We start from the raw sequence: 27758 nt of genomic DNA on the forward strand, positions 1-27758 counted from the left end.
GAAAATGTACAAAACAGTAATTACATATTCTGAACAAGCAGTAAAAACACTGTAAAGCAAACTCACATTTACCTCTCTGGCTGTAACCATTGTGGAAAACACAACCTTCACACAAAGCAAGTGTTTACCAAGCTGTCAGAAACCCGACCTTGGAGCTTCTGTTGTGATCTTTGAAGACTGTTGAGGATGAATTGATTCACAATACATGCAGCTAGCTAGTCACTGTCCAGTGGTGATCACTGAGGTTTTTTTTATATAAACCTCTGTCCAGATCATGCACATTAAGAATTTTCACATTCTGAACAAGCAGTAAAGGTAGATTAAAACATGTTCTTATTCATCCCATTCTTGGTAAGCCTTCTGAAGAAATGTTTTTTTGTAAAGCTTTGTAAAACATATCTATTTTCCTATTACTTTCTATGACACCAGAATTTAGACAGGCTGCAAGGATCTTTGAGGATCTCTGAAAATGAATACAAATTACAATAAAAGCACCTAGAAAGGACAGGAATTGTTTGCTTTAGAGTTCATCTACTGCTTGCAAAACTTGATAAAACCTAGATATAAAGTGAATACTAGTATCCTGGGATGGTCTTATGTGAGTGGTGTCTCAGTGGGCTTTGGGTGGGCTGTGTCCCATGGGTCCCTAGAATGATGAGAAAAACTAGTGACACTTTAATGACAAAATACTAATTCTGAGTTATAAAAATTTACAAATTTTAGCATCTGTGTTCTGGGCATATGTGCACGTTAAGTATGTGACACCTTGGATAAGGAAAATTGTCGCAACATTTAATGCAGAGCATCCATGAAAATGTACCTGGTTTTGTCTTTCTATTCTGCAAATGTCTGTATGAGATTATTATCTATGATAGAATCTTGGTTTTCTGTGGAAATAATATTAGTTTTGGGAAATAGTAATTTTAAGGTAATTAAAACTACTATTTACGTAATGCGCACTCAATTGGTGAGAATTATGTTAAGAATTTTCTTCCTGCTTTCTATGAAAAGCTTTTAAGTACCAGTCTAAGGTCCCGACAGCCCCGGGATAGAAAATAGTGACAGATACAAATAAACTGGAGAAAAGAATTACCATTTTAAAACTTTATTTCAAGTTTTAATCATTCTTAACAATGTAATGTAAATGGCTGTTGAAATATAAGTTTCTGTAATACTATTTACAAAATAAAAACCCAGCTTCGGTTCCAGGTAATTTTCCCATGTCGCACACTAAAATCTTCATCAGTAGAATTTCTTTGAGGCTGGACTCTTTTGGGTTCTTTGTAAGGAAAGAAATAGAAAATAATATAACATAGTAAACAAAAACAGTGTTAAGTTTTGTAAAACACTGTATCAAAACATGAAATGCCAGTCCTTTGATACTATATTCAAAATCTAAAAGCTTTAGCTCTACTATAAAACCTAAATAAACCCAAACTAAAAAGGCAAATTCTAAAGGAAAACATGCTATGAAATGCATGTGTACAGAAGTACATCCAACTGTATGTCCCAATTGTGCTTGCACACTGCATTACTAATAATTTCCTCTCATCTCTGGATTCAGTTGTTGGGAAAGTCAATCAGTTTTGACCACCATAAATGTCAGACTCAGTCCCAGCAACCTTGCATTCTAAAATATACAGCTTGCCTGGTTGCTGTTCTGATTCTCTGCCTTTGTTACTATCTGAATCACTGATCCAGAATGTGTAAGCAGCTCAGGCGTTCAGGTAATTGTCTGCATATTTCAAAAGTGTGACTGCAACTTTTGCAACCAGCTTTATGTCCAGACAATTAGTATTCTTTAGAATGAGGTCAGTAATGGAAGCATTATGGTCCATTTTAACCCTTCCTGAAAGATATTGTGTGCTTCTAACATTGATCTACTTTGACAAAAACTTTTCTGGCTGGCTTGTTGAATTTCTAGCTTCAAACCTTTTCGTCACTGACCTAGAAAAAGTATGCAGAGCAATAAACACTCATTTTTCCCACAGCAGCTTTCTGTATTTGTACATTCAACAGACCTTCATGGATGTTTGTAGTGTTATGTAAAGAATTCCACTATGAAATATCACTTGTGCAACACGATGGCTTGCTTTGTTTCATGTGCCCATTCAAAGCATTGCTTGATGTATCCCTGCCTATGAACTGGCTAGTGAAACATGAAGGATTCTAGTACAACATAGCAATAATATGAAAAAGTGAGTTTATTCTTTAAGGAGCAAAATAAAAAAGGTCAAATAACTTAAGTTAAACTTTTCTATTAAATATCAAATCACGTTCGTGGGTTTTAATTTTCCATGCATTCAGGAAATCTTGCTATCGACTCAGCTTGTTATTCAAAGACCATCTGTCTCGTTTTGTCACAGGCAGTTTCCTGAATATATTACTTGTGTCAAGACGTTCCTTTGCTTCTTTCATAGCTAAAACAGCTCTCCTTCTACAAAAATGAATCCTAAATACAAAGTTCATTAATGTATATAAATCAAATATAAAATATAATGAGATATTCATTGTAGGTTTCCAAGTCCAGGGACATGTGACATGATATTTACACCTGAGCACGTACTTCTGGCACCTCGAATTCTTAGCTGCTTCTAAAGTGAAGTGTTCTCACTAGACTATATTTTCAGCATTTATCTCCACCTTAATCCGCACCTTCAGTGAATAAATATAATACTGTGATTGCCAAGGAAAACCCACAGACACACTAAAAAATCATTAGTTGTATACCACTCATCTACCATTCATTCATAATGTCATACCAATACTGCTTGGCACAGATATGAAAATGTATGTTTTTTTAATCAAAAATGTGATCATAATATTTCTTATATAATCTTTATAGAAATTTCGATCACTTGTAACCCTGTAGATCAGCTTATATCAACCTTTTTAACATGGAAACCATTGAAATAATGTTCAGGTCTTCAGGGAACTCCTGCTATAACTACTATATCCACAGCACACAGTAAATTCATGCAATGGTCAGTGGGAAGAATACATTGCTGGCAAGTGAGAAGAATATCACCCTTACAGATAGCCAAAAAAACTGAAGAGGAACAAACTGCTCATTGCTCAAGGAACCCTTAGCAACCTCTGGAGCCCCAGTTGGGGAACACTGCTGTAGACCCTACTCTGACATTACAGTACTAACCGTATTATCAAGCAATATACAAACATTGGTTTATTTTTGATAAGGAAAAGTTCTACATAATATTTCTACATAAGTTCTACATAATAATTCTACATAAACATACATTAAAATTCAGTTGTCTATCAGGACTTGAAGAATTGAAATCACTGCTTTTCCCAGTGCCTACTCTATTGATGCTCCATATTGGACACTAGTGAACAGTTATGGCAGATGGATATTCATAAATGAGTGCTCACATACAATGTAATTTTAAGTAAACCTAAAGTTACAGGTTGATATAATACTTTCAGGTGTTTATCATCTCACAAAGAGATCACTGTCAGCTTCTGTCATTGGTATGACAGGCCTCACAAAGACATCCTCCTGTGTCCTGTTATAATAGTTCCCTAAGCTTTTTACAACCAGCTCCTCATAGGTTGTTCCCAATTACAACCATTTGCTTTTAAATAATACAAGGTACTTTTTAACTACAGGTAGCCCCCGGGTTGAGGACATCGGCCATACGAACGACTCCTAGATACGAACGGGGCTTCCCTGCTCTCTTGTGTACAGGACGGAGGCTTGATGGGGGGGAGGGGCGGTTTGCATGACTTCCAGAAGAAATATTTTGCTAAACACAGCTGAGGTTGAAGGTGATCTTAGGGGGGTGAGCTCTTTCTTCATCCTCTTGTAACTTTTTAATGACCAAGAGAAACTCTGCAGTTGTTTCTCTTTGCTTATCAAAGCACAGCTTGCTCCAGAAGTTAATGAATGTCTAGGCTCCATAAAGTTTTTTTTTTTTTGCTTTCTTTGTGATTAGCTCACAGCGAGGATTTTATAGTATATATAATCCTATATATATAGTTTTTATAGTAACTGACACCACGCTGCCTAATATTATGTTGAGACAAACATCTGTCCTAATTGCATTTATTAAAATAATGTACCTGTTCCAACCTACAAACAAATTCAACTTAAGAACAAACGTACAGCCCCTCTCTCGTATGTAACCCAGGAACTACCTGTATACTATTAGTGTATGTTTTGGCTTATCATCAATGTATTGCTGCACATGCATCCTGCTGCCACTTAGTAAACTCTATAATTCTTAAAAAATCACCTCTAAACTTTCTTTGGTTGGTCTTTAGTCCAAAGTGTGAAATTCTAAAGTTGTGAGTGAAAATTTGGTCAGCCCAAGAAGTAACAAAAGCTATTATTAACTGCTGTGATCACAGATATAAAGAAATTAAATAGAAATTGTACCTGCCAGTACAGGGATGATATTCCATACAAGAATTTTATTATATTTCATACAGCCATGTGAAAAAGTAAGTACACACGTTGGAAATTGTTGACTTTTTTAACATATATCAAGCAAATGTTAGATTGTTATTCAAACAATGCCTACAGAAAAAAGGGTGCAATGAAAAAGTAAGAATACTCTTGGCCATAGAAGTTTATATTGCCCACTTTTGGTATGGATTCTGACAAACTACTAACCAGTCTCAGATATTTTTGTCTTTTTATCTATGTACAATTTTTTTCTTTTGCAAGATGTTTGTGGGTTTCTTTGTAAAACCTCCACCTTTGGAATCCCTCTGCCACATTTCAGTGGGATTCATATCAGGGATTTGACTAGACTAGTCCTTTTCTTCTTTTTTTGGTGGCTTGCTTCAGATCATTTTCATTTCAACTTTAGGACAGATGGATCACATTCTCAACAAGCACACTTTGATATGATAGAAATCATAGTTGAACTGACCGCAAGCTGCCCAGGTTTCAGTTTGTGCCAAACATGTCTACTGTTACTGTGGACAAACACATTTTTGATTCATCTGTCCCACTGTAGTCTTGCTCTAAGGTTCTTTTTGGACAGTACTGTTTTTTTATATCATAAATTTGCAAAATGACACCAACTGTTACAAGAATCCTGCAAAGCCGGATTGGGGTTACTAAGGATTCTTCAAGCATCAGACAGTAATCATTTGGGGTACATTTGCTGGGCCAGGAAGTTCAAGACAAGTTTCATTTGAAACCTATTACATTTGTAGTATTGTATTTTCCCTACAGTAAAGAGTGATTGAGTTAGAAAATGTTGGCGACCTTTTACAATTCCTTGCCACTATCAAAACCTTTAGAAACTTTTTTAATCTTGACATAATGACACCAAATGTTACCAGCCAAGAAGACACCTGAACATATTAATGTGTGGTAAAGTAAAATCTTAAACGTCCTTACTTTCTAATGGGATCTTGGTTTTGACACTAAACCAGGGACACCTAGGTTAAAAGAGAAGCAAATTTAAGGAGTTCTCACTTTTTCAAATGTGCATTTATATTTATTTAGATTATGGAAATGAATACACAAAAGAGTCCATATAAAGCAGCCAATCTGACAATCGTTGAAACATTCCCTGGTGGAGAATCAATTACTGACATGCTTATTAAAACACATGGACCTAGAAGATTTTCCTCCAGGGAATGTTTCAATGAATGTCATATTCACTGCTTTATAAATAGACCCCAACATAAATTTTATGTGTCTTTGCATTTGTTCAATTTTAACCGTGAGCTTGAATTTCTAACATTTGCCTGTTTAAAAACATTGAAACCAACAACAATTTCCATGTGCTTCTTCACGTGACTGTATATTGGAGATCTGTACAAGGGTTTAGGTATGTTGTGATCAGGTTGCTGGGGTTAAACATTGACGATAAGATAGCAACAATTCTAATTAACCTTTTTACAGCATTTAATGTGTTTCCAAAATTACACCAGGCATTCTAAACCCGACTCTTAATATCCGTGCGGTATAATAGTGAAGTGGTTAACAAATGCTCTGAAATGAAAATGGGATGGATCTATAGAAGGGAGGGAGCAGGAAATTTTTTCTCTCCAGATGGAACCCCTAAATAAAACACCATCTGTGACCAGAATATATTAATGACAGTTCTGGCAGGTGTCTGCGCTAAACAGTCATTCACTCATCACTTGTACAGATTGTTTCATGGATCCAGAAGCAGGAATGTTATTGACATGATTTTGTCACAGACTTTCTGGACTTTTTAACATAACATTTCCTGTGTGATGACACATGGCCCTTCTCAGTGATAATTATTGACAGAGATAACACAAAGGTGTGTGTATATATATATCTCAATAGGGTTATATATGTAGGAATGTATTATAGTTTATATAGTTTATTTACCTTTTATTTTTATATAGCATGGACATATTACGCAGCACGTATATAGTCTACAGTTATACTACTAACTGTCCCTAAAAGGAACTCACAATCTAATGTGCCTACCAAGTGGCAGCCAGTGGGCCCCTGTACAGAATTGACTTGGTGCCACCAAGCTAAACTGACTTGGAGCTCCAGTGGGGGCCCTTTGTAGCTAAGGAGGGTATGGGGGCTCTCATACAATGGCACACTTTGCACTTCCCTATGTCCGCCCTGTTCCTACCAAAGTCATATGTCACTAACAGTCCAATTTTCTGGGAAAAGCCACCTAACCCAACTGCACTTCTTTAGAATTTGCGGGGAAACTGGAGTTCCCCATGGAAACCCAAGCAAACATGGGGAAAACATACAAACATGATAGTGTCCTCGCTGAGATTTAATCCTGGGACCTAGTGCTGCAAAGGCCAGAGTGCTAACCACCGAGCTAACTGTGCTGCCAATATTATCGTTATTTTATATTATAGTCAGGATTATATGCAGTCATGGTGTTTTTATTTATTCATTTTTTGTTATTATTTGTGCCCTATTAGGAAAGTTTACCTTTATTAAGCTTTTTGGAGTTACAATTACGGGGAATGTCTGAAAGCCAACAGCTTCTGCTATGCCCATAGAAAACTCATAATGTTTTTACTTCCATCCCATATCGAACGATTAAAGCTTTGCTAAATAGCAAATGTACCCAATACCTGACAATTATTGTCACAGAGCGTGGTATATATTTCTTTAGTGCAGTGCAGACATTTCACCTGCTGTAAATATATATATATATATATATATACATATATATATATATATATATTATCATGTCTCCTGACAATTAAAATTTTAATAAGGTTAAACTATAGACAGATCCAAAATGTACACATTTCTGCAGCACTGTAATCATTAATACATTCATTTGAACTTGTCTGAGTTTGACTTGGTAATGGTCCCTGTAGCAGGGCTGGGATGTGAAAGGAAGAAGCACCACGGGGAGCTTATTAGTTAATGCGCTGACCAGAAGCATTCTGGTATGAAGAAAAAGCAGGATGACAGAGGGTTAGGCTCATCTATGCTGCTTCTACTTTCATTGTCTGGCTACAGGCTGGGGCAAGCTCAAAAAGGATTCAGAGGATGTGATTTGATTAAGGTTAGCCTTTAGATATATCTAGAAGCCACAAACAGGTGGAGAAGGGGAATTCTCTGGATTGATCAAATATTTCAGCAAAAGCAGGTGTTGTTATTGTCTTTAATGGACCATTAATTTTTTTGAAGTTCTGCTTTAACAAATCACAATTCGTTTGTTTTCTGTGAATGAACGAGTAGAATAAATGACATTTGTGCAATCTGAATCTTAGTATTGGCTTTATTATTGCATCACATGTGGCTAACTTTTTAATTTGTATAAAAGTATAACAAATAATTAGCTAAAAACTAATTATGAATAATATGAATGATGAGATGAGTAACTCCACTTACTTGGAACACCAAAAAGAAAAAAAAAACGCGTTTAATGACGGATCTGCAAATCTGGAACTGAAATTCAGCAAGCGGCTACGCTCGTCTCAGCTGTCACTGCAGCATTATTAGGAATAGGGAGAATTCTAGAAGTCAAAGGGTTAGTCAAGCACAGAAGATACAATGGACATATGGTATTCAGTCTGCCTGACTGGGCTTTTACCCACTTAAAAGCATAATGAAATATTCCTCACACTCCTATTATTACTGAAAGTCCAGGGGCCTATCTAGGATTTTCCTTCTGCCTTATACATCCCCATCAAGTTCTACAATCTACTCAAAGGTAAAATTGTAAATATATTCAATTTCTGGTCGGTTTGAGATCACTACAATGCAATACTGAGAAGGGGAGATAAGTAATAATATAATACAGTATATATTTCTTCTTATTGGCTAATGCAGAAAAATGTGGCATCTGGGCCAGTTTTGGATAGATTAGGAAAACATTAGGACCTCTCCAAGGTTTTTGTTGTATTGAAGATATCCCTCATTCTCGGTGTGGTCACTAAAAGGACATGTAGGTATTATCTCCCTAACAGGGACATATTGAGAGAACTCATTTTTAATAAAAGAGGCAAGGGTACATAAATCATTGCTACCTGTGTGGTCAACAAGACAGGAAAAGAGATTAGCCTCCAATGCAGACAGAGAAAAAACATTCACAAGGCTCCTTTTTTAGGTCTTCAGTAATGATGTTAAAGCTTGGGAAACTAATTTTTCATTTTTTTTGGATCTAGTATATAATTACTAATTATTAATCTGTAAGTTTCCAGAATTTATATTAGTGGCAGACAGCGGTGGAAGTAGTCCCTGTGCAGAACTGACTTGTTCTCCAAGTCTATGACTGGGCTGCTGGGGGGCCCCTGTTGGTTGAGGATGGCATGGGGCCCTGGTGTAGCAGCTCACTTTGCACCTCCCAGCACCATTTATCCATAGCTTAAGACTTGTGGTTCCTCTGGGTGACTGCTGAACCCACATTACTTACACCAGGTTTGTAGTTTATATGTTGAGAGCTCCCTGCTTCCTATCGACTTCGGAACAGCCCTTAGATTGTGAAGCCCTAGTTTGGGCAATATGGTGATACACAGAAGCCACATATAAGGAGACACACACAGGAAAGGGGACCAATGCTATATTCTGCACAGGCCCAGCCTTGGACCAAACAACATATGCAGTACCCACTGACCGACCCTAACAAGCCATTCACTTCTCTATCCACAAAGACAAAGCACCCCTTTGAGTTCAGCATAACATACACTTGATGGATTTGCCCAGACTGGGAACATTTGCTTGGCCGAGATGTGAAATCACATAATTAAGATACACATTTGTATGTTTAGATCATTCTGTTTTGCCGTCTGTTCTTTCAGAAATCATTGTGAAGGTTATTTTCAGCAGAGAGAAAAAAAACATAAAAAGATGCATTCTTAACCCAGCACAGGACAAACTATGAACAGGACCAGCACAACTCTTATTGGTGATTTAAGGGTCCAACTGGGGAAAACACAAAAACTCAAGAGGTGTTTTAGCTTTTACTATGTGCAAAGCAACAAATGCAATATAAAATGCATTGTTCCTAATTTAATATTTACCCATATGCAAGGGAAGCATTTTTAAAAAAATGTGCATTGTAAGGTCTGAATCTGTTACCACCTTTTTTAGGTTTTGTTATTAAGCTCCCATGGTTTTCAGTAAAGGGCGCTGTTTATTGCACATAGCTATTTTTTATAGTTTTAAAATGGGTAGTAAAAGTTTAAAACCTGTCAGTTAAAGTTTGGCTGCTTGTGTTTTCCCTTCCGGTCTTCAATCAGTTGTCACCAGCACATGGGTCCCCACACTTTTGTAGCGTGTTTTCTTTGGCACAGCCCCCTCCCTCTTTGAATGACATAGCTGCAATTTCTTCATAGACTGTATAATTACTCCTTGTGCTGGCCCAGCTCCTCTGTTCCTCACCTACAAAACCTTTAATATAATTGTCAGGGAAGGAGTGAAGGGGATAACCCAAGCCTATTTCCATCTGCAGTGAATTTATGCATACTGGATTTGATACGGTTATTGAACACACTTAGGGGACTTCACTGGTAGGAGGTTCATGCACATCCTTCCATCTCCCCAATGTGCTGGGCAATTTCATATTATAAATTTACATTTATCATTTACACATTTATAAAAATTCCTGCAAAAATGTTAAAATTCAAATTACAAACACAAAACATCAAAATGTTTTCAGTGCCATCTCATGTTGTCTGCGCACATCATTTAGAAAGGCATGAAAGCAGGCAAATCACTCACCTGAATACCATATAGGCCACTGTACAAATACTTTGTAAAAGAAGAAACATCAGGAAAATCCCACTGGACAAACAGGAGGTTTGACTTGTGCTTGAAGGACAACCTGAAGCTTGTTCCTAGTGAAAAATAATAAATAAAACTGAGGGCACAAATGAGGTTAAACATAATATAAAATATTAGAGTAAAAGGAAAATAGAAGAGGTGGAATAACTTTAAAGTGACAAGAATTCAAGTAGATTCAAGTAGAATTCATAGAGACAGTAAAGTGGGCACTATAAGGTACCTATGATCCTTATGTTCTGTGTCCTCTCTGATACCCAGATTTAATACTCAAGGCTCTCCTGAAATAAATGTTTAAATACTGACTTTGCCCCTATGTGTCTGTGCTTGGGCTTTGCTGTTTAGAAACCAAACACTGATGAGTGGTGTCATTCTTGGGGAGGCAGGGCCACAAGGGGGCGCTATGGGTTGCATAGAAATAGTCTAAGCCCTGAGAAGAGCCAAGGTGCAGAATCTGGACAGTAATCAGGTCTTCTCCAGAGCCTCTAGTGGCGAGGATGTTGCGCTGATGGTTACTGCCAGGTTGCAGTCCTTGGGCACACCAGGGTGGGCAGGATGATATACGCTACCAAATTACAAGGCAGAAGAATTGTCAAGGAAGGCCGGGGTAAAGGCAGGCAGGCAAGCAAGCAAGCAAGAGAGGTCAGGTCACAAGCCACAAGTCAAATACCAGGGATCCAGGAAAGAGACACCAGTGACACAGGGGCCACTGCAGTCAAAGAGAACACAAAAGACACTGGAAGCAACAGGAGGCACAGGTGACACGGGGATAACCACAAACACAGAGGAACACCAGAACAGTACAAAGGATAAAGGCAGGGAAACCCCAGAATGAGCAATAAGGATTAGCGCAGGAGCTGGACAGGGAGAGCACTGAATTAAACAGCAGCTGTAGGGGAAAATGCTCAGCAGAGTGCTGTGTCTGAGCTAGATAAATAGCCAGGGATGATTAGGAGGCTATTTCCTGATAGGCCGGCGGAATGGGCGAAACTGATAAATCTTGGGACAGCAGGCACGCCCAGAGTCAGAACTCCCCGCATGTGCAGGAGAGAGGCACCTGCACTTCAGCGAGAAAGAGGTAAGTGTGACAGGTGGAAGCCAGCATATGGTGTACACTTGTCCACCTGATCTGCAACTAGAAGCTTCTAAAGAGACTTCAGCAGCAGAATATGACACGGGAAAAGAAGAAGATGGCACTTTATGGTTCCTGCTATCCAGCCACTGTGTTAGATTTTTATTCGGTAGTACAGAGTCACTTAGAAGAGATTTCTTTATTTTTGCCTTTCATCACAGAGTTTTAGTTCTTACTCATTTCTGCAGCCAAAGGAAGAATAGCTTGCCCTAACACTGTTTGTTCCATGTTTGAGTCTCATTATTAGCAGGAAAGACTCCACTCCAGATAAACATTAGCTGGCAAACAAAAAAAGATGAATTACCTTCCTGATCTCTCTTGATCTCACTATAAATAACTGAAATTATTTCATAAACGTTTAATTAATAAAAAGCAGCACTTTGTATTTTGCGTGTCCCCTGTTCTTTTTTTAATTACTTTACATATGTTTCCACTGAACTGATATACACATTCTAGAAACAGTAGACATCTGACTGTATATAAAAAAGGCAGCGTGAAGTGTAATGTTTATTTTTGGGGCACAGGAACACGAAGAGCTCAAATAACTATAAAACTCTACTTGAATGGCAGACACTGAAGATTCACAACTGACTTGTAATGAAAGACAGACTGAGCCCCGGGGCATGGAACAGATCTAGTCTTGTAGCAGTCCATTTTGATTTCACCAGAATCACATTTTAAAATGAGAACACTCATTTAAGTTCCAAAACAACTTGTTCTATCATCTTACCGAACTTTTGACCAGACCCTGCAGGCTTCTCTTTATTTTAATGAAATCCTCCTTAACTTCCTTGGCAGAGGTTGGATTAGGGGAAGGATTGGCAGTTTCTTTCGATGAAGGCAGATCTTTGGCCTTGGCAGCAATCTTGCGCAGTTCATCTCTATCAAAAAATACAAATTAAAAGACTAGAAGCTCCTTACATTATAGTAAACTCATATTTTTTCAGACTTCCAAAGGCCTCCATATACAAACCAATTTATAGAAAATAAGGGCATGTAGCCTATATTCTTTCTGTTGTTTGCATGGACTTTCTGTGTGTGCTTCTTGTTTTCTATGTCTTCCCATAATGTCATGAGTGTTTATCAAATTATGAGACGGGAATTGTTTTCCACAACCAAGTTAGCTTTGGCAAAAAAGGTCATAGACATGTTCTTTTGGGAAGGGAAGGTTTTTTTGTTGACTGACCATTTTCAAAGCCAAAAGGGTAATACAGAATGCATGCCCAATTTGTTCTGAAGTCCCTTGTTGGCATCTAAGTCCACAAAAATTGGGAGACAGGAGAAAAGGGGAGTGTTATATATATATATATATATATATATATATACACACACAGTAAATATAACCCAAATGTTCATTCAGGACATACACAGCATGCAGCTGATATCGTAAATCAAGCAAAGACAGAGAAAAGCACTACTTTAGGGAGAAGAACGGAGATTGTAGCTGAACACATTTATATAAGTAACATCTGTATTTGTCAGTGTTAGTGTGTCAGAGAATTCTGTTTTATTATGGTTATTGGTAAAAAAGAAAGTGCCCTAGGAAGGGTAAAGTAAAAATATAAAAAGACCTTAATAACTGTCATGCTTTCCAAGGTCATTGTACATTAATCTTTGCACTCATTCCCCCAAGCCCTAATATGTAGATTCACTAGCAAAACTAATTGCAAGTAAATAAGATGTAGATGTGGCTGCACACAAGTCAATGGCACTATGGCCTATGGGTTGAATAATGCCTACATGCATGAAAAAGGAAAACAATCTTGCCCAGCTTGTACCAACACAAAGCCAAAGGGTGAGTTACTGACCTGAGCATTAATTTGCCAATTCGTAATATAAATATCATGTCACCAGGATATTAGCATCAAAACAAGAAATAGTTCAGTAGAAAAATATATGTGATCATGAGCTAGAAAAAATATATAGAATATTTGTCACTGCTGCTATTTTAGTAGAATAATGATAGAAATACAAAAAGTCTGCAAGCCATGTAATCCTAAAGTGGTGGTGCATTGCAAGAGACTATACAGACATTTAAAAAAATGGTAAAAAAAACGAATTAAATAGGACAATAATAATAATACCAACAATGATACTTGCAAAATGATTTTCTGCAACATAATGCATCAAAAACAGCCATGTAGACGTTATGAGGACAGTGGGCTGCTTTTTCTCTTGGGATGGGGGAGAGAAAGGTGTCCCAGGGGTAAATGTGTTGCACTCTGTCAATGTATAAAATGCCAGACATGTGGTCTCCATTCATGGATACAGGTATGTACATGAAAATGCAGTATTATTGCAATCATTATACAATTATTGCACCACTTTGCAACTAAATTAAAAAGAAGGTGAAACTCAGTTTTCATTGTTTGCACTCATCATTATTTACAATGAAAAATATTATACTCACTTGAGTTCTTTTGTCATGGAAAGAAGATCTGGCATCCCATTCATCACTGTATCTAGGCTACTGTGCACCTGGGGAAGGTTATGGAGGATCATAAATCATATTACATACATTTAGATCCTCTTTAATATAGCAATGTAGTTACTCTCTGTACAAGTAATGTATCATATAGCACTATAATATATACTTTTTTTACAGCGTTTTTTATTTTTTGTATATTCTGAGCCTCCATACATGTGATACCAAAAATTATTCTTTTTAACATCTAACAAAACCACCATAAAAACTGCCGCATATGTTGTGGAGAAACACTTCATATCTAGGATAAAAGTACAGTAGGAGTTTAATGGCAACATACTAATTATATTTTTAACCAAAAGAATGAAGAAAAAAATCTTATATGAATTCCTAATTTCTGTTGATGGAATCCTTTGTAGGAATGATTATACTTTGTATACAGAATTTATTTCTGCTTCATCAGGGGGTAACAAGCATGATAAAGCAGGCATCTACTGAGCTTCCATAGTCATTGAGTTCAAGGTTTCAGGTTAGGTTTGTGCCAAAAAATAAGAAGTTATACTGAAAAAAGTGTGGATGTAGTCATATTCTGCTATGGCCATGTATCCTCTAATCCCTCCAGACTATATGTCCTTCACATTGAAATCAATAAACCATGTTTTTATGGACCTAACTTTTTATTTCAATATGAATTTTAGTAGAAGTTTAACTAGCAATTAAGCAAAGGCTTGAGAATATTACAGAAGTAGTTCTAAGGTCCCCTGATAAGGCATCAAGTTCAAACAGTTACTTTGAATAGAAAAAAACAGTTAATAATTTAAAAACATACAAAGCTTGCTATATTAATAAACACAGATAATGTAGAAGCCATAAACATGTAATTAGGGACATTCCAAAAAAAATATAAAAGACTACGGGGTTGGAGGAAAAATAAAATTGTAAGACCCAAGGGGCAACCATACCAGGACCAGAAGAGGAGGTAAGAAGGGTGGCAAACCAGTTAAAACTGTCAGGGCCTGTTTAGGTATTGGAACAGAGGTTCATATGTGTTATGGAAAGTGGATATTTTACTATTAGAGATATAGGTGGTGGTGATGGTCATTAATTATAACCCAATTAAATAGTTTAACAAAGTGGGAGAGCCCCAGATTTCCAATGGTAAGCTTTAGTAATACGAGCTGCTGGTAAAACATAAGACAGAAGACGTAATACCGGCTTGGGCAGCAAGGTGTCAAATCTATTATGGACTTAGTTTTAAGCAGAGGGGCACAGTCAGGCTGGAACAGGAGTGCCTTCCCCAAACTATTGTCACATAGCTGGATCTTTACATTAGTCTATAATATCAATGTATTTTGCAGCATTAAGGAACGCCATAATCTGGACAGGTGTACACATACCCCTGGCCATAAACACAGGTGCAAAACAACAAGAACATTTCATAAACAGTTTATTATTGTTGCAAAATAAAACCAGGAAACAGTGAAAAAGCTTTAAGCTTTTAATCCTCGAAATGATAAGCGGTTTAAGACAACAGCAGTCTAAGTAATGAATGAATGAAATAAGTAGGAGGGAGGGGTGGGGGACTGTAAGCTGCAAAGAGTTCTATGGTAACTGTGATACTCTTATATATTTATTACTTGACATAGTACACAATTTCTTTCTAGGTTATTGATTCTTAGAAATAGAATTATTCAAAAAATACTTAAATGTTCACAATAAACTGCAGTGGCAGTCTTGCCTTACATAGAGAGTAATAATGACAGGTACTCACATGGTGTTGGCTCACAGTAGTAGTAGTAGTGTCATTGGGTTTAGAATTTATTAAAATGCTTCTGTGTCTAAATTGCTCTTCCAGGGTCATGTTTAGTCTGGTCTTCAGTATCCTCAGCTCCTCCAGCAGCCGGGACTGCCCATTAAGAACCATCTCTAACTCCCGCTGACTGTCTGAATCAAATGCATTCTCATCTGAATATGGATAGAATGCAATACAGTTATCATTGGGGGACACTTCTTTATTTTAGAAGTGTTTTAGGCGTCTGCTTGAAAAACTCAAGATTACTAGTAAAAGACATCATTCATCCAGTTTGACCAAAATCTACTAGGACCTTCCTACTCTGACATGTTTCACCCAACAGAACATGCCAGTGTAGTTGGTATTTGGCAGGGTTTGCCCAGTACATTAGGAAGAATATACATATTGTATGGCTGCACTCTATATAGGGCGAGAAAATTTGCTGCATGCTGTTCCTTGGAAGCACAGTCTGTATAGTAGACCTTTACCAGTTGGACTGGACCTGTCTGAAGCTTTAGAAGCCTGTGATTAAGTAACCAAATGCTATATATATTTTACCAGCATTCATCAAAAGGGGACCATAGGTATAGACAGGTGTGATCTGCACAGTATGTACTACAGTCCCCCCACCTGCAAGAATTCCATATACAGTTTATAACAAGATTCATAAGGCATTAAAGTATTTTAAGGAAATACAGCCTGGGGGGAAAATGTTATATCTTTATTTCTTGCAGTTCAATGTCATTAATGTTTTAGCAATGTGTCAGCACCCATCTACTAAATCTTCTATGTGATGATGGATTTAGAAAAAGTTATAAAAGTTTTTAGTTCTAGGCAATGTAGCTACCAATTGCTTGCTCATACTAGATAATACTGTTGGATGTTAAAACTGCTTCTTTGTTGTGACTTAACCCCTTTAGATCTTGAAAAAAGAAAGTTTGATACTGCTCAATGCAGTATGAACAATCTGGACAGCCCATTCAGAAGTATTACAGAGATCTGCTCCAGTATCATGGAAATGTTCTGGTATTCTATGGTAATCTTCAGTTTTTAGCAGACAAGTACTTTTGACCCCTTGATGCTCACAAGCTCTATATTAACAATATACAATAATATATTAACATTAATCATCATTATTTCCTAATAAACATGTGATCACTATGTGAGCTAGTAAATTCAGATCTAAGGCTTTATTAAAAAAAAAAAAAAAAAAAAAAAAGAGAAAAAAAAAAACCTCTTCCATCTGCAGATGACACTGCAGCCTAAAGACGTCAGCCATCATCTGTTTATTTTTGTAACTGTCGGATACAATGAGAGTATTGCAAATAATGAAAAACCTGTACATTTTTACAGGGAGAAAACTTTCTCTCTTGCTATATATGTAGATTGGTAAATTAGTAATAAAATTGTTGTCACTTGTGGAAGCATACTGACTAAAGCTAACTAAGCTAAAGATACTGACTACGCTAAATTTGATGCAGATGTCTATGCATCATTTTGTATAACTATGAAAGATGTACTTATTACTGCAATGAAAAGTATGGTACCTGGTATGGGATGATCCTTATGGAAAGCATCCTTGTTCTTTTCTAGCTCTTTCATGAACTCTTCAAACTCTTTTTCAAATTTTTCCTTTTCTTCTGCTGGCATCTGTGATCCTGGGGACTAGGAGGAAAAAACACATAAAGAATCAAAATTAAAAATAAATTGTGGAAAGAAAGCAGCAATCTATGATATCTATGAAACTTGCATATATACACATCAATGCTTGCAATTGCTTTTAGGTGCTTTCTGAGCTCCTATTCCTACTGATAGAGAGAAGAGCAATTCTGGTGCAGACAAATGTCTCTGTACAAAACACACATTTAACATGTATAATAATCATAATAACATACATATAATAACATGTATAATAATCATTCTTTCATCCATAACTACAGAAATATAAGTCAGCCTTGTTCAACCAGAGAAACCCTTCAAATAGTTTTTCAGGTAGGGAACTCCGTCTTTATTAAATCAATAATAAAATGTTTTAGAATTAGTTGCCAGTGTGAAGAATGCCACCTTTACAGACAGATAAAAAGATCTTTGTAAAGTAGTGTTGGCTCCAGATTTATGTAGGCATCTATCTTATAGCCATCAATCAGCCACAGCCCAATGAACCCCTGGCAACCTCTGAAGGGACCCTGGATGAGAATGGCTGCTCTAGGCAAACACAGTAATAAGTTGTGCTGCCTACAGTAAACACAGAAAGCAGATCTACACATATTTTACCTCTTCCCATGATGTACTTAGGCTATACGTCATGAAGGACATGATATCATGGTCATCTATGGGGAAAAAATACTATTAAAAACACCATTTTATGACACTGTATAAATGTGTGTGTATGTTGACTATATAATTTATATGTATTATATTAATCATCACACAATGTAACACAATATTTTGAAATACATTATTTTGCTTTAAAGAAATTAAACATTTTCATGTCCATAAAATACCAGCAAGTGCTGACGTAGCTGCAGAGACTCCAAAGTATCCATTGGATGGGAGCACCATGTTGGGAATTACAGCACAAACTTCATATGCGCTGTCCTTTGGAGAGAACCCAGTATACACTGATACCTGGAAACAAGCACATGTGTAAGTCATATATTATTCACCCACTGCTGGTAAATGCATGAAAATTTGTTGGCTTTAAAGTTTAGGAAGATCTAAAAAAATAGAAGCATGTCTTTCAGTTTCATGAGTCTGAGCAGGTCCCCACTAAGCCATCACACACATACATGTAACTATTAGCTGGATTCCTGCCATTTCTATCTGGTCAAGACATTTTAGAAAATATGAATTTGGTTACCATCATGCAATGTAATTTCTTTAATCATTTTTATATTTTATTTTAATATAGACCTCCAGTTATGCTGAGCTCCTAATATTTCATGTGTATTTTTAGCAGAGATACATACAACTCAGATGGATTACAACATTCACAGCCACTAGAGAGATTCACCATTATACTAAATTGTCACAAGGTGGCAGTCTTGTGTCATAATCAGTTCATCCTCATATCATGTGCCTAAAATTCGCTGTTTCTGGCTAGGTCCTGAATCAGAACTAACAGAATTTGTAATTTCTAATCTAATACATTTACATTTTTCCATAAAATCACTTTTCATATTCTTATACGGCATCATAGACTGGAGGAACAACATTTGCCTTAATTGTGTGTAACCCCCCAGATACTATAAATAAAAGTCCCTGCAGGTAATTTAAATATAAATCAAAGGTTTGAAGTACATAGATAGTGAATTTTTGATTTTAGTATTAGCATGAATGTGTTCATAGTGGCTTGGGAGAAAGTATAGAAATGATAAAATCTGACATGAAAATGGGGAGGCAGGGGAAATATATTTAAAGTGACACCTGTTCTTTAATAATGTCCTAGTATGGATGTGGTAATAATCTCATGCTCATTTTATTGCCTCTCATTTTGCAGAAATATTTTCCAATTTCTTGTTGGTTCTGTGGTACACAAAGTTAAATCCCCCCAATGCAACACAAAAAAAGAGATTTACCATTTCATACATGGTCTAACAATATGAGTCATTACAACATAAGTGTAATGTTTCATACATATTGATTACATATAACATAAAATGCATTATACATACTCTACATATTGCAGATAATATATAGGGGTCTTTTTATAAAGCAGTGAATTTGACTTCCAGATCCATGTATTTCAATGGCAATGATTGGTTTTCCATCAGAGAATGTCTCAGTGAATGTCTAATTGCATGCTTTATAAATAGTCCCTATATATTATATGTAATATGTATGTATAATGCCTCATCTGTTCTATGGAATAGGTATGTATATTACATTATAACTATGCTAGGGTACAGAGAGTCACAGTTTTATAAATAGAGCCATATATATATATATATATATATATATATATATATATATATATAAATATATATATATTATATGTAGTATGTATAATGCTTTATCTGTTATATGGAATAGTTCTATATAACACAATATACCTATGTTAGAGTGCTCAGAGTCACAGTTTTATCAATAGACCCAATATTGTATCATTCATACATATTACATTTCATTATGTATGAGAGATTTTTTATGATTATTATTACAGTGGACACTAACCTTCAGTGTTTTTCTGTAATAGCTTATCTTTGTTCTGAATGGTCGAATTGTGTTGCGAAAATGTTCAATGCAAGTTCCCAATGCTTGACTTGAGCCATCACTGTTGTGGGAAAACAAACATTTGCAGGTTGTAACAATATACACTCAGGGAATACATGTAAGTTGTAGACATTGGGAAAATATCATTCAGTTTATAAAATGTATTGATGGGTTCATCTGAAATCAAGCCGGTGAGGAGATTGAGTGCTTTGCAGCAAAATTGTCATTAAACTGAATATAAATATAAATGGATTCAGCTACAGTTTAGTATCTGGCCTCCAAAACCGCTCCAAATACATGAAGATTTTCCTGAGCACTGTTTCCTATATAACAGGCCCTCTGAATCCCAACAAAAGTGCGGGCGGAGGACTTCTATTTCAATCAATATTTTAGCACCATGTCAGATTTATAACTCATCGATTGCCATACTACAAATTATGATGGCTCAGGGTCTAGCACTCAATGTGGGTTTCCTCTGAGCACTCCGGTTTCCTCCCCCAGGGAGATTTCAGCTGATTTCTTGCCCCAGTGACAGCAGGATAAGAAATAAGAGGTGTAACAATCACCAGGAGAAAAGATCCAGAAGAATAATAACCTGGAATAACCTTTGGAAAAGTGCTTTATCACAGCCTGTGTCCCTATTGAATTTACTATTAGATTTTGTTCTGGCAGAGTCCTGTAATCCCGTGTGAATAATGCCGTGAATATATTTCTGTATAGCTTTCACCACTGGGAGCAATTTGTTACATCAGTGTTAGTTTTCTACTCTTAATAAAATAAACACATGCAAGTTTACACTTACACTTTATGGCCATTTATTCACCAATGTCCTCTCCTCCTCCTGTATCACTGTCTCTATCTGTCTGTCATTTGCAACACCTATTTATTGTACAGCGCTGCATAATATGTTGGCGCTATATAAATCTTGTTTATTATTATTAATAATAATAATAATAATAATAACAACAACAATAAAATGTACATACCGTAAATGATCATACTGAAGCTTGCCATTGTTCCCCACAATTACTATTGCTGGGTTATTTCCCTGGAAAGATGAAAATACAAATACTGTATGGCTAACAATTGTAAAGACCGTAAAAAAAATTTAACGCTTTACATAGAGGGAACAGATACACTGTATAAAATTAAATATAAACTACATTGTTTAACAGGGCGTTCCAACACCCGTCCTCGAGGGCCAGGGGCCGCACACATTTATAGCTGGCATGGGGCTATTTATTAAACAGGGAATCAAACATTCTATCGTGGTAATCATCCATTAATTTTTATCACACACATATTATGTGATAACACATTAAATAAATATCTTGTTTCAATGAAATTGTCTTCTAAACTTTTGTTCTTACCTTAAAATCATGATCAAATGTGTCAAAAATAATCCCCAATCCATCCCAGAGATCACTGGAGCCATACACGGGACCCAAGTCTCCTGGTTTACTAGTATACCACAGAGCCTAGGATTGAACATAGTATTAGTGGTGGAGAACCTATTCCTCTGCCCCTAATCAGAACAGAGATTATCCGATCACATATTACTAGGCAGAGCATCATATATACATATTTCGGCAGAATTATGAGACTTTGCTGAAGGTTGCACACATTTTTTTGGATTAGTCAGTTATGTTTTATATTCTGTACCGCCAATGCTTTTAGGGATATGATACAGTCAAAGTGACCACAGTTTGTACATTGGAAGTAAAACCTTAAATTATAAATGCACGCCACTGATAGAAGTGATTGAATGTTACAACCATTCTTTATTTTGGCAATGATTCAATTTTGCATGTGAAGGATTATTTGCCAGTAAAATGGCTAGAGCCAGGAACAAATCATTAATATTTAATTATTCATCCCCATGATCTCACCATTCCTTCTGCCCCCTGGGCTCCGTGTCCTGAGATCCTAATGGATATTTCTACTTCCCAATGGGGAAAAGAAACACTGCTTCTAGTCCATACTGAACCTCTGTGATTTTTTAATGATGGAACAAGACGAATTTCATCTGGGCCAGGAAGAGCATCTGTAATAGTGAGGATACACAGTTACCAAATACAGCACTGCACAGGCATGTGAAAAGAAAACAGGACCATAATGTCTGATATATACATACTACATTACTGTGTTCTGGGATTCATAAGTTAAAGCAAAATGAGTCTGATTTATTAAAGCTTTTTTATAAAAGTTTGCTTTATCTTGGTGTTTGAGGTCTTCATTTACTTTTGATACATTGTCCATGTGCTCCATAGGTGCTCATGGAGAGCAACTTTTTGGGGGGGTTACCTTCTTTATAACATACTGTACATTGGAGAACATTAGATGGCACCCTTGATACCCCATACAGTGGTACCTTGGTATAGGTCCACATTAGTAAAAATTAGTAAACTCTATTGCTCTTATTTCCCCTCCTGAGATGTGGATGGTAGTTCTGTTCTTTAGGCATGCCTGATTATTCACATAGTGAATTCCCTATTGAATACTTGTTTCCTTTCGCAATCAAAGGTTATGGAAGAAGCTAAGTGGATACTGAGTACCTGTTTATTAAGGTCATCATATATTGATGGTGGATTCTCTATTGAATGGTTGATTCTTCCTGTAATAGATTGGTGTGGCAGACGGCGAGTGGATTACCTTCTGAAACGTGGAGGATTCACCTTGTGGTGAAAAGAGTGCAGGAAGAGTGTTTGTCTGAAATCAGATTGATGAATGGACTTCACTCTTTAAGTGTCCTTTAGTATTAATGTGATGTTATATTTATCTGTGGTACATGTATGGTATTACTTTATGTATAAGCATATATGTGTACAGGTGTGTGTAGGTGCACATTAGGTTTGTGATGGAGCAAAGTAGTAAAGTCCCTTTATTGGAGAAGACTAGATGGCAGGTTAATGAATAACATTAGTATCTTTGCAGAAGTTTATTTTTCTGCAACGTTATGAAACCATATGAAAAAAAAAAAAGATGTAATAAATATTACATTTATAGTTGTAGGTATATACATTATTTAAAGAAACCGTTACAGAGCCCCAATATGGGACCTTACCTAAGCTGGCATGATACCATCAGTCTGCCACATGCAGGAGGAAGCATTTCCTTAGGCTCCTTTCCTCTCTCCAGGGATCAGACTGCATCATAATATTTTGTAGCAAGTCACAAGGTGAGAAGCAGCAATGGGAGGCTGATCAGTTTCAGGTATTTGGCATATATTTGTATCTCTGAGGCAGCATCTTAATCCAGAACCTAAAACTTGGATGATATGGATGAATTCAAGGGAATCTGCAGAGGAAAGAAGGCAACTTTTCACACGTCAGATGATTCTTGTCCAATTATCGCTTAAGGGCTAGTATCGGACGAGAATCTGAAGTGTGAACAGTGGCCGTCTGATGTCGTTCATGGATTAGTTCTGGCAGAAAAATGATCACAATGCAAATAAAGTGAGAAGAGCGCAGCAGGGTGACGCTCACTCGTTCTCCCTCGTCCCCTCTCCATAGAGCAGAATGGCGCTATATATACAGTACTCCTTTGTTCATCTTTCAGTCTTTTGTCGTTGGATAGGATTGTGAAAGACCCTTCCCAATAATAAATGTCTAACGTGTGTGTAGGTGTAAGTCTCCTTGCTGTTCTGCTACTAAGTCGCACTCCTTCTGCTGAAATATATATATTCCTGCTGCACTTCCAAAAGAATGAAGTCATTAGATTAAAATCTCACATTGACTGCAAGAGATGGAGAGTTGTGGAGTACAAGACACCAGAAGTTCTACGAAATCTCCTCAGACATTATCAGTCTCATGTAGAACTAATTAGGTGAATACAGTGTGGGTACTGACCAATCAGGCACTGGAAAGGACCAAATAAAAATGTGATCAGTCAAATGGTGATTGCTGCACCATTATCAGCTGGTCAATAGGACTTATCAGGTAGAGCCATGCTTCCTTCTCAGTACATGTGGCCCATCTGTTGCCCATCTGTTTGCTTTCCTCTCACACTGGATTCAGACAGAAGGGGGTATTTTTGTAAACTTGTAATCATTAACATCTCATGCAAGCAATAACAACATGTTATACTATCATTTCACAAACCACTTTTAATTTTCTAATAAAAAGCTGGAGTTCGGCTTTATTAGCAAATAATAGAGTTTGTAGAGCTTGTGTTTAGAAACACATTCAGCTAAAAAAACTTAATAAAGTGCACAATCTATATACAGGTAGTCCCTAGGTTACATATGGGATAGGGACTACAGGTTTGTTCTTAAATTGAATTTGTATGTAAGTTGGAACAGGTACATTATTTTAATAAGTGCACTTAGGACAGATGTTTGTCCCAACATATTATTAGGCAGCGTGGTGTCAGTTACTGTATAAAATCTTGAGTCAATCACAAAGAAAAAAAAACCTTTATGGAGCCTAGAAATTTATTAACTTCTGGAGCAAGCTGTGCTTTGATATGCAAAAAGAAACAATTACAAAGTTTGTCTTGGTCATTAAAGAGTCACAAGAGGCTGCATAAAGAGCTCAGTCCTTAAGATCACCCACAACCCCAGCTGTGTTTAGCAAAAAATTTTTTCTGCAAGGCATGCAAACCACCCCCTCCCCCGTTCAGCCTTCATCCTGCACATGAGCGAGCAGGAAAGCTCGGTTCGTATCTAGGAATCGTCTGTATGTCAGATGTCCTTAACCCGGGAACTACCTGTAAAAGCTTTTATATCCATACAAGCAAATGCATTGGGAACACTGCACATTGTATTCCAAATCAAAACATGAAGACAAATGTATCACATTAGTGCTATTCCTCTACAGAAAGTGAAGAAAAGAGAATATTAGGCTGCTTCTTTATAAATGCAAACATTCACTGTATAAACTGAGTAATGTTTCAATATTTTACTTTTCTTTGAATCGCTGAATATTTAGTTGTCTAACCACTGTTTCTGAGAATTGCTGCAAATCTGTATTACATGGAGCTGACTGCCTTCAAGGATACCATGAACAGGTATTCCAGCCAAGGATGATTGAACTACATTCCACAATTCTGCATTTGTTGGTTTTACCTCTGAAACAGCATTTTAATGTCATCCTACAAGTTTTCTATTGGACCTACTGTATGTAGGTAATCCACCAAGTGAATCACTGGGTTTACATTTGCCAGCTTCTATGCTCATTTGCTGGCTGCCATGGGGCTTTGGATGGAATTGCATTATTGCCAGGCAACTATCATTTTCAGGAGATGGTTTGCAATCAACAAAGCTTCTCCCTCACAGGAAATCTTTACTTAAAACTGGTATAAAAGTGTTCCATGCAGAAATCTCTCTCTGAAAATTCTATTTGCCTGGCTGCCATGCTAAACTCCTGGCTTAAATAGATCACTAATTAAAAGAAAATTAGATAATGAATTCTTCAGATTCCTATTTTCCGTCATTATCTGCAGTACAGCGAGACAGGCAACCCACCAGCACTAAAGCTGCGTACACACGGCAAATTTTTCTCGCCCGATAATCGGTATCGGCCAATTATCGGGCGAAAATCTGCCGTGTGTAATGTACAGCATCGTTCATGCATCGTGCAGTCTTTTCTCGTTGGAAAGGATTGTGAAAGATCCTTTCCAACGAGAAAAATTGCAGGTGTGTACGCAGCTTTAGTCAACAATGGCTGTCACCTTATTACCTTTATAAGAGTTTAACTGATAGACTATAGAATATGTTTATGAATGGAGAAATACTGCAACACCACCAGTGGAGACACAGAAATCCTCCCACTCTTAGAACGCTGTATACCATTAGAAGGTTTTATAGCAACAAACCATAAGGTAAAAAAATTTATGGAATATGACTTCTTGGTATTGGCCATAAATTATGGTACATGTCAAATCACATATTAACAAAGGCAAATCCCCATTCTGGAGAAGCAAAATAAAGCGCAACAGCAATGTGCAAAATGATCAGTCCAAGAAATGGAATAAAATAGTAAAACACAAATGGAAAGAAAAAGGTTTACATATGTATAAAAGTGAAAATATATGTGATGAATGCTGGGGAATCTACCGCAATAAACGTTTTGTAGTCCTCCTTTTGTATGTTCTATGACCTATAGACCAGGTGTAGATGCAGATGATAGTACAGACTGTCCTTTTTAAGCAGTTTCTTGTATATTTGTATTTGTCTGCATTACAAGTTAACACAAATGGCATTCATATGAAATATTTAAAATATAATGAAAATTTTTACCAACTTAGAAAATAGTAGCATTTGTGATCTGTAACCAATTTAGAATGGAATTACCTCCATGTTTTTCCCAGAAGGGCAGCGTTCCATCAGGAAGGGTGATATGGGGTCCTTTGAAGCTGTATTTATATTCAAAGGTTCGGTGTGCAGGAAGATCTTCAGCGAGGACACAGCAGCACAAGCCAGAAACAAGCAATAATAAACTGGTGAAATCCATATTCAGGTGAGAGGGAAAGATCGGTAATGGGAATAATCACTATGGAGTGGCAGAAGGACGTGGAGGAGGGTGAAGCGTGTAGCAGACCAGGCAGCTGCTGATTGGCCCAGCAGAAGGGCTACAGCTGCACATTCCCATACTACCAGAAAACTTGGAAATATTAATTCACACCACAACTGGAACTTCAGACTATAATGGCCACAAGTAACATATTACTGCATGTAGTTTTTTGGTATACAGTTATGTCTTTTGCTACGTATTCTTATTTGCAAGTCAAGAACTCCAATTTAGCGGCAAAGCCCAACTAAGCCTGAAAAAGAACAAGAAAAATTCTAAAAGCAATCAGGTTGATAAGGTAGTGCAAGCAATGTATAGAAGCAAAGCAGTGGATAGAATATCTATTTTATGTACTAAATGTACTTACACACTGCACTAGGGCCATTTCCTCTCATCTCTGAATTCAGACAGTGGGCAGCTCACATGACCATGTGGCACCCAAATCAGGAAGAACAATAAATGTCACACTACAATCCCCAGCATCTGACATTACAGTGGAAAACATGTCTACACAAGGAGGGGCAGGAGGACCTCAGTAGTCACAAGAAATAATACTTGTTAACAGGAAACTAAAAGTCAGTCAGGTCAGGGTTGGTTGTGTGGAAAGGTGCACAGCTACACTAAAATATGAGTGCTTTAAGAATTTGCTTTGTTCAGTTTTGAGTTTAGTTGGGCTTTTAACTATATCCTGAGCAGACTGCTGAATGAATGTTGTATGACCATTGTAGATCTTCAGAAATAGAGTTAGTGACCCAGGGCAAGTATGAAGATCACACACATTGTAGGCCAACAACTCAAACAAGCACAGAACCCAGACGTGAACCACTGAGGAGTTTATACTCTTCTTTAACTCAGAGCGCAAAAACACCTTAATGATTGTGGTGTGGAAATGCGTGGATTATCAAAATGCAATAGTAACATACATTTTAAAAAGCCCCCTATAAAGGAACCACAGCTCCAACACATGTTGCATTGCACTGCAAAGCAGAGAACGCACTCCAAGCATGCAGCAAATGGGAAGCCAGAATGTTTCATCTCTATGCATAGCCAATCAGCATTACAGCTAGCAATGTCCAAACAGTAATTTAATAGAAACACAGCTGACCTCCACTGTGCTCCATGGCATTCTCCACTTACAAAATAATAACACTTTCTGCAAACCTTAAAATGGCAATCAAGATGATCTTAAATTTGTAAATAAGGAAGTCTGTGAAAATGACACCTGGTTCAAGGTCTCTTACATATGGAAATTGCTTCTTAGTGTGCATTAAAAGCTGCAGCATGTCTCAAACATTTCCTGGCAGCAGGACATTCAGCATTACCCGACAGTGTCCCCCCCCCCCATTCTCTGGGTTTCCTTTCTTACAAAAAAAAGGCTGAGCGGGCTAAGTGTTACCCAGAGCGGTGTGCATGCAAATGTCTGACCCATTGGGGCATTAAACACCTGAGCTGAGGGCTTTTGA

General features: G+C 37.0%; 1 protein-coding gene across 1 annotated transcript; it reads right to left on the reverse strand.

Annotated features, from left to right (window-relative positions):
• Window positions 1-1089: 1089 nt before the first annotated feature.
• LMAN1L (lectin, mannose binding 1 like) lies at window positions 1090-27579 on the reverse strand. The gene is made up of 13 exons (XM_072398773.1): window positions 26079-27579; window positions 21676-21830; window positions 21157-21264; window positions 20773-20834; window positions 19748-19847; window positions 18079-18202; window positions 17849-17904; window positions 17122-17239; window positions 15554-15747; window positions 13768-13835; window positions 12088-12238; window positions 10166-10281; window positions 1090-1279 (listed from the first exon to the last, which is right to left on the reverse strand). Exons 1-13 carry the CDS (start codon window positions 26236-26238, stop codon window positions 1243-1245), a joined length of 1449 nt encoding a protein of 482 aa, XP_072254874.1. The 5' UTR covers window positions 26239-27579; the 3' UTR covers window positions 1090-1242.
• Between the last annotated feature and the right edge of the window lie 179 nt (window positions 27580-27758).

The sequence above is a fragment of the Pyxicephalus adspersus genome, chromosome 2, assembly GCF_032062135.1.
Source record: "Pyxicephalus adspersus chromosome 2, UCB_Pads_2.0, whole genome shotgun sequence".
Lineage (NCBI taxonomy): Eukaryota > Metazoa > Chordata > Amphibia > Anura > Pyxicephalidae > Pyxicephalus > Pyxicephalus adspersus.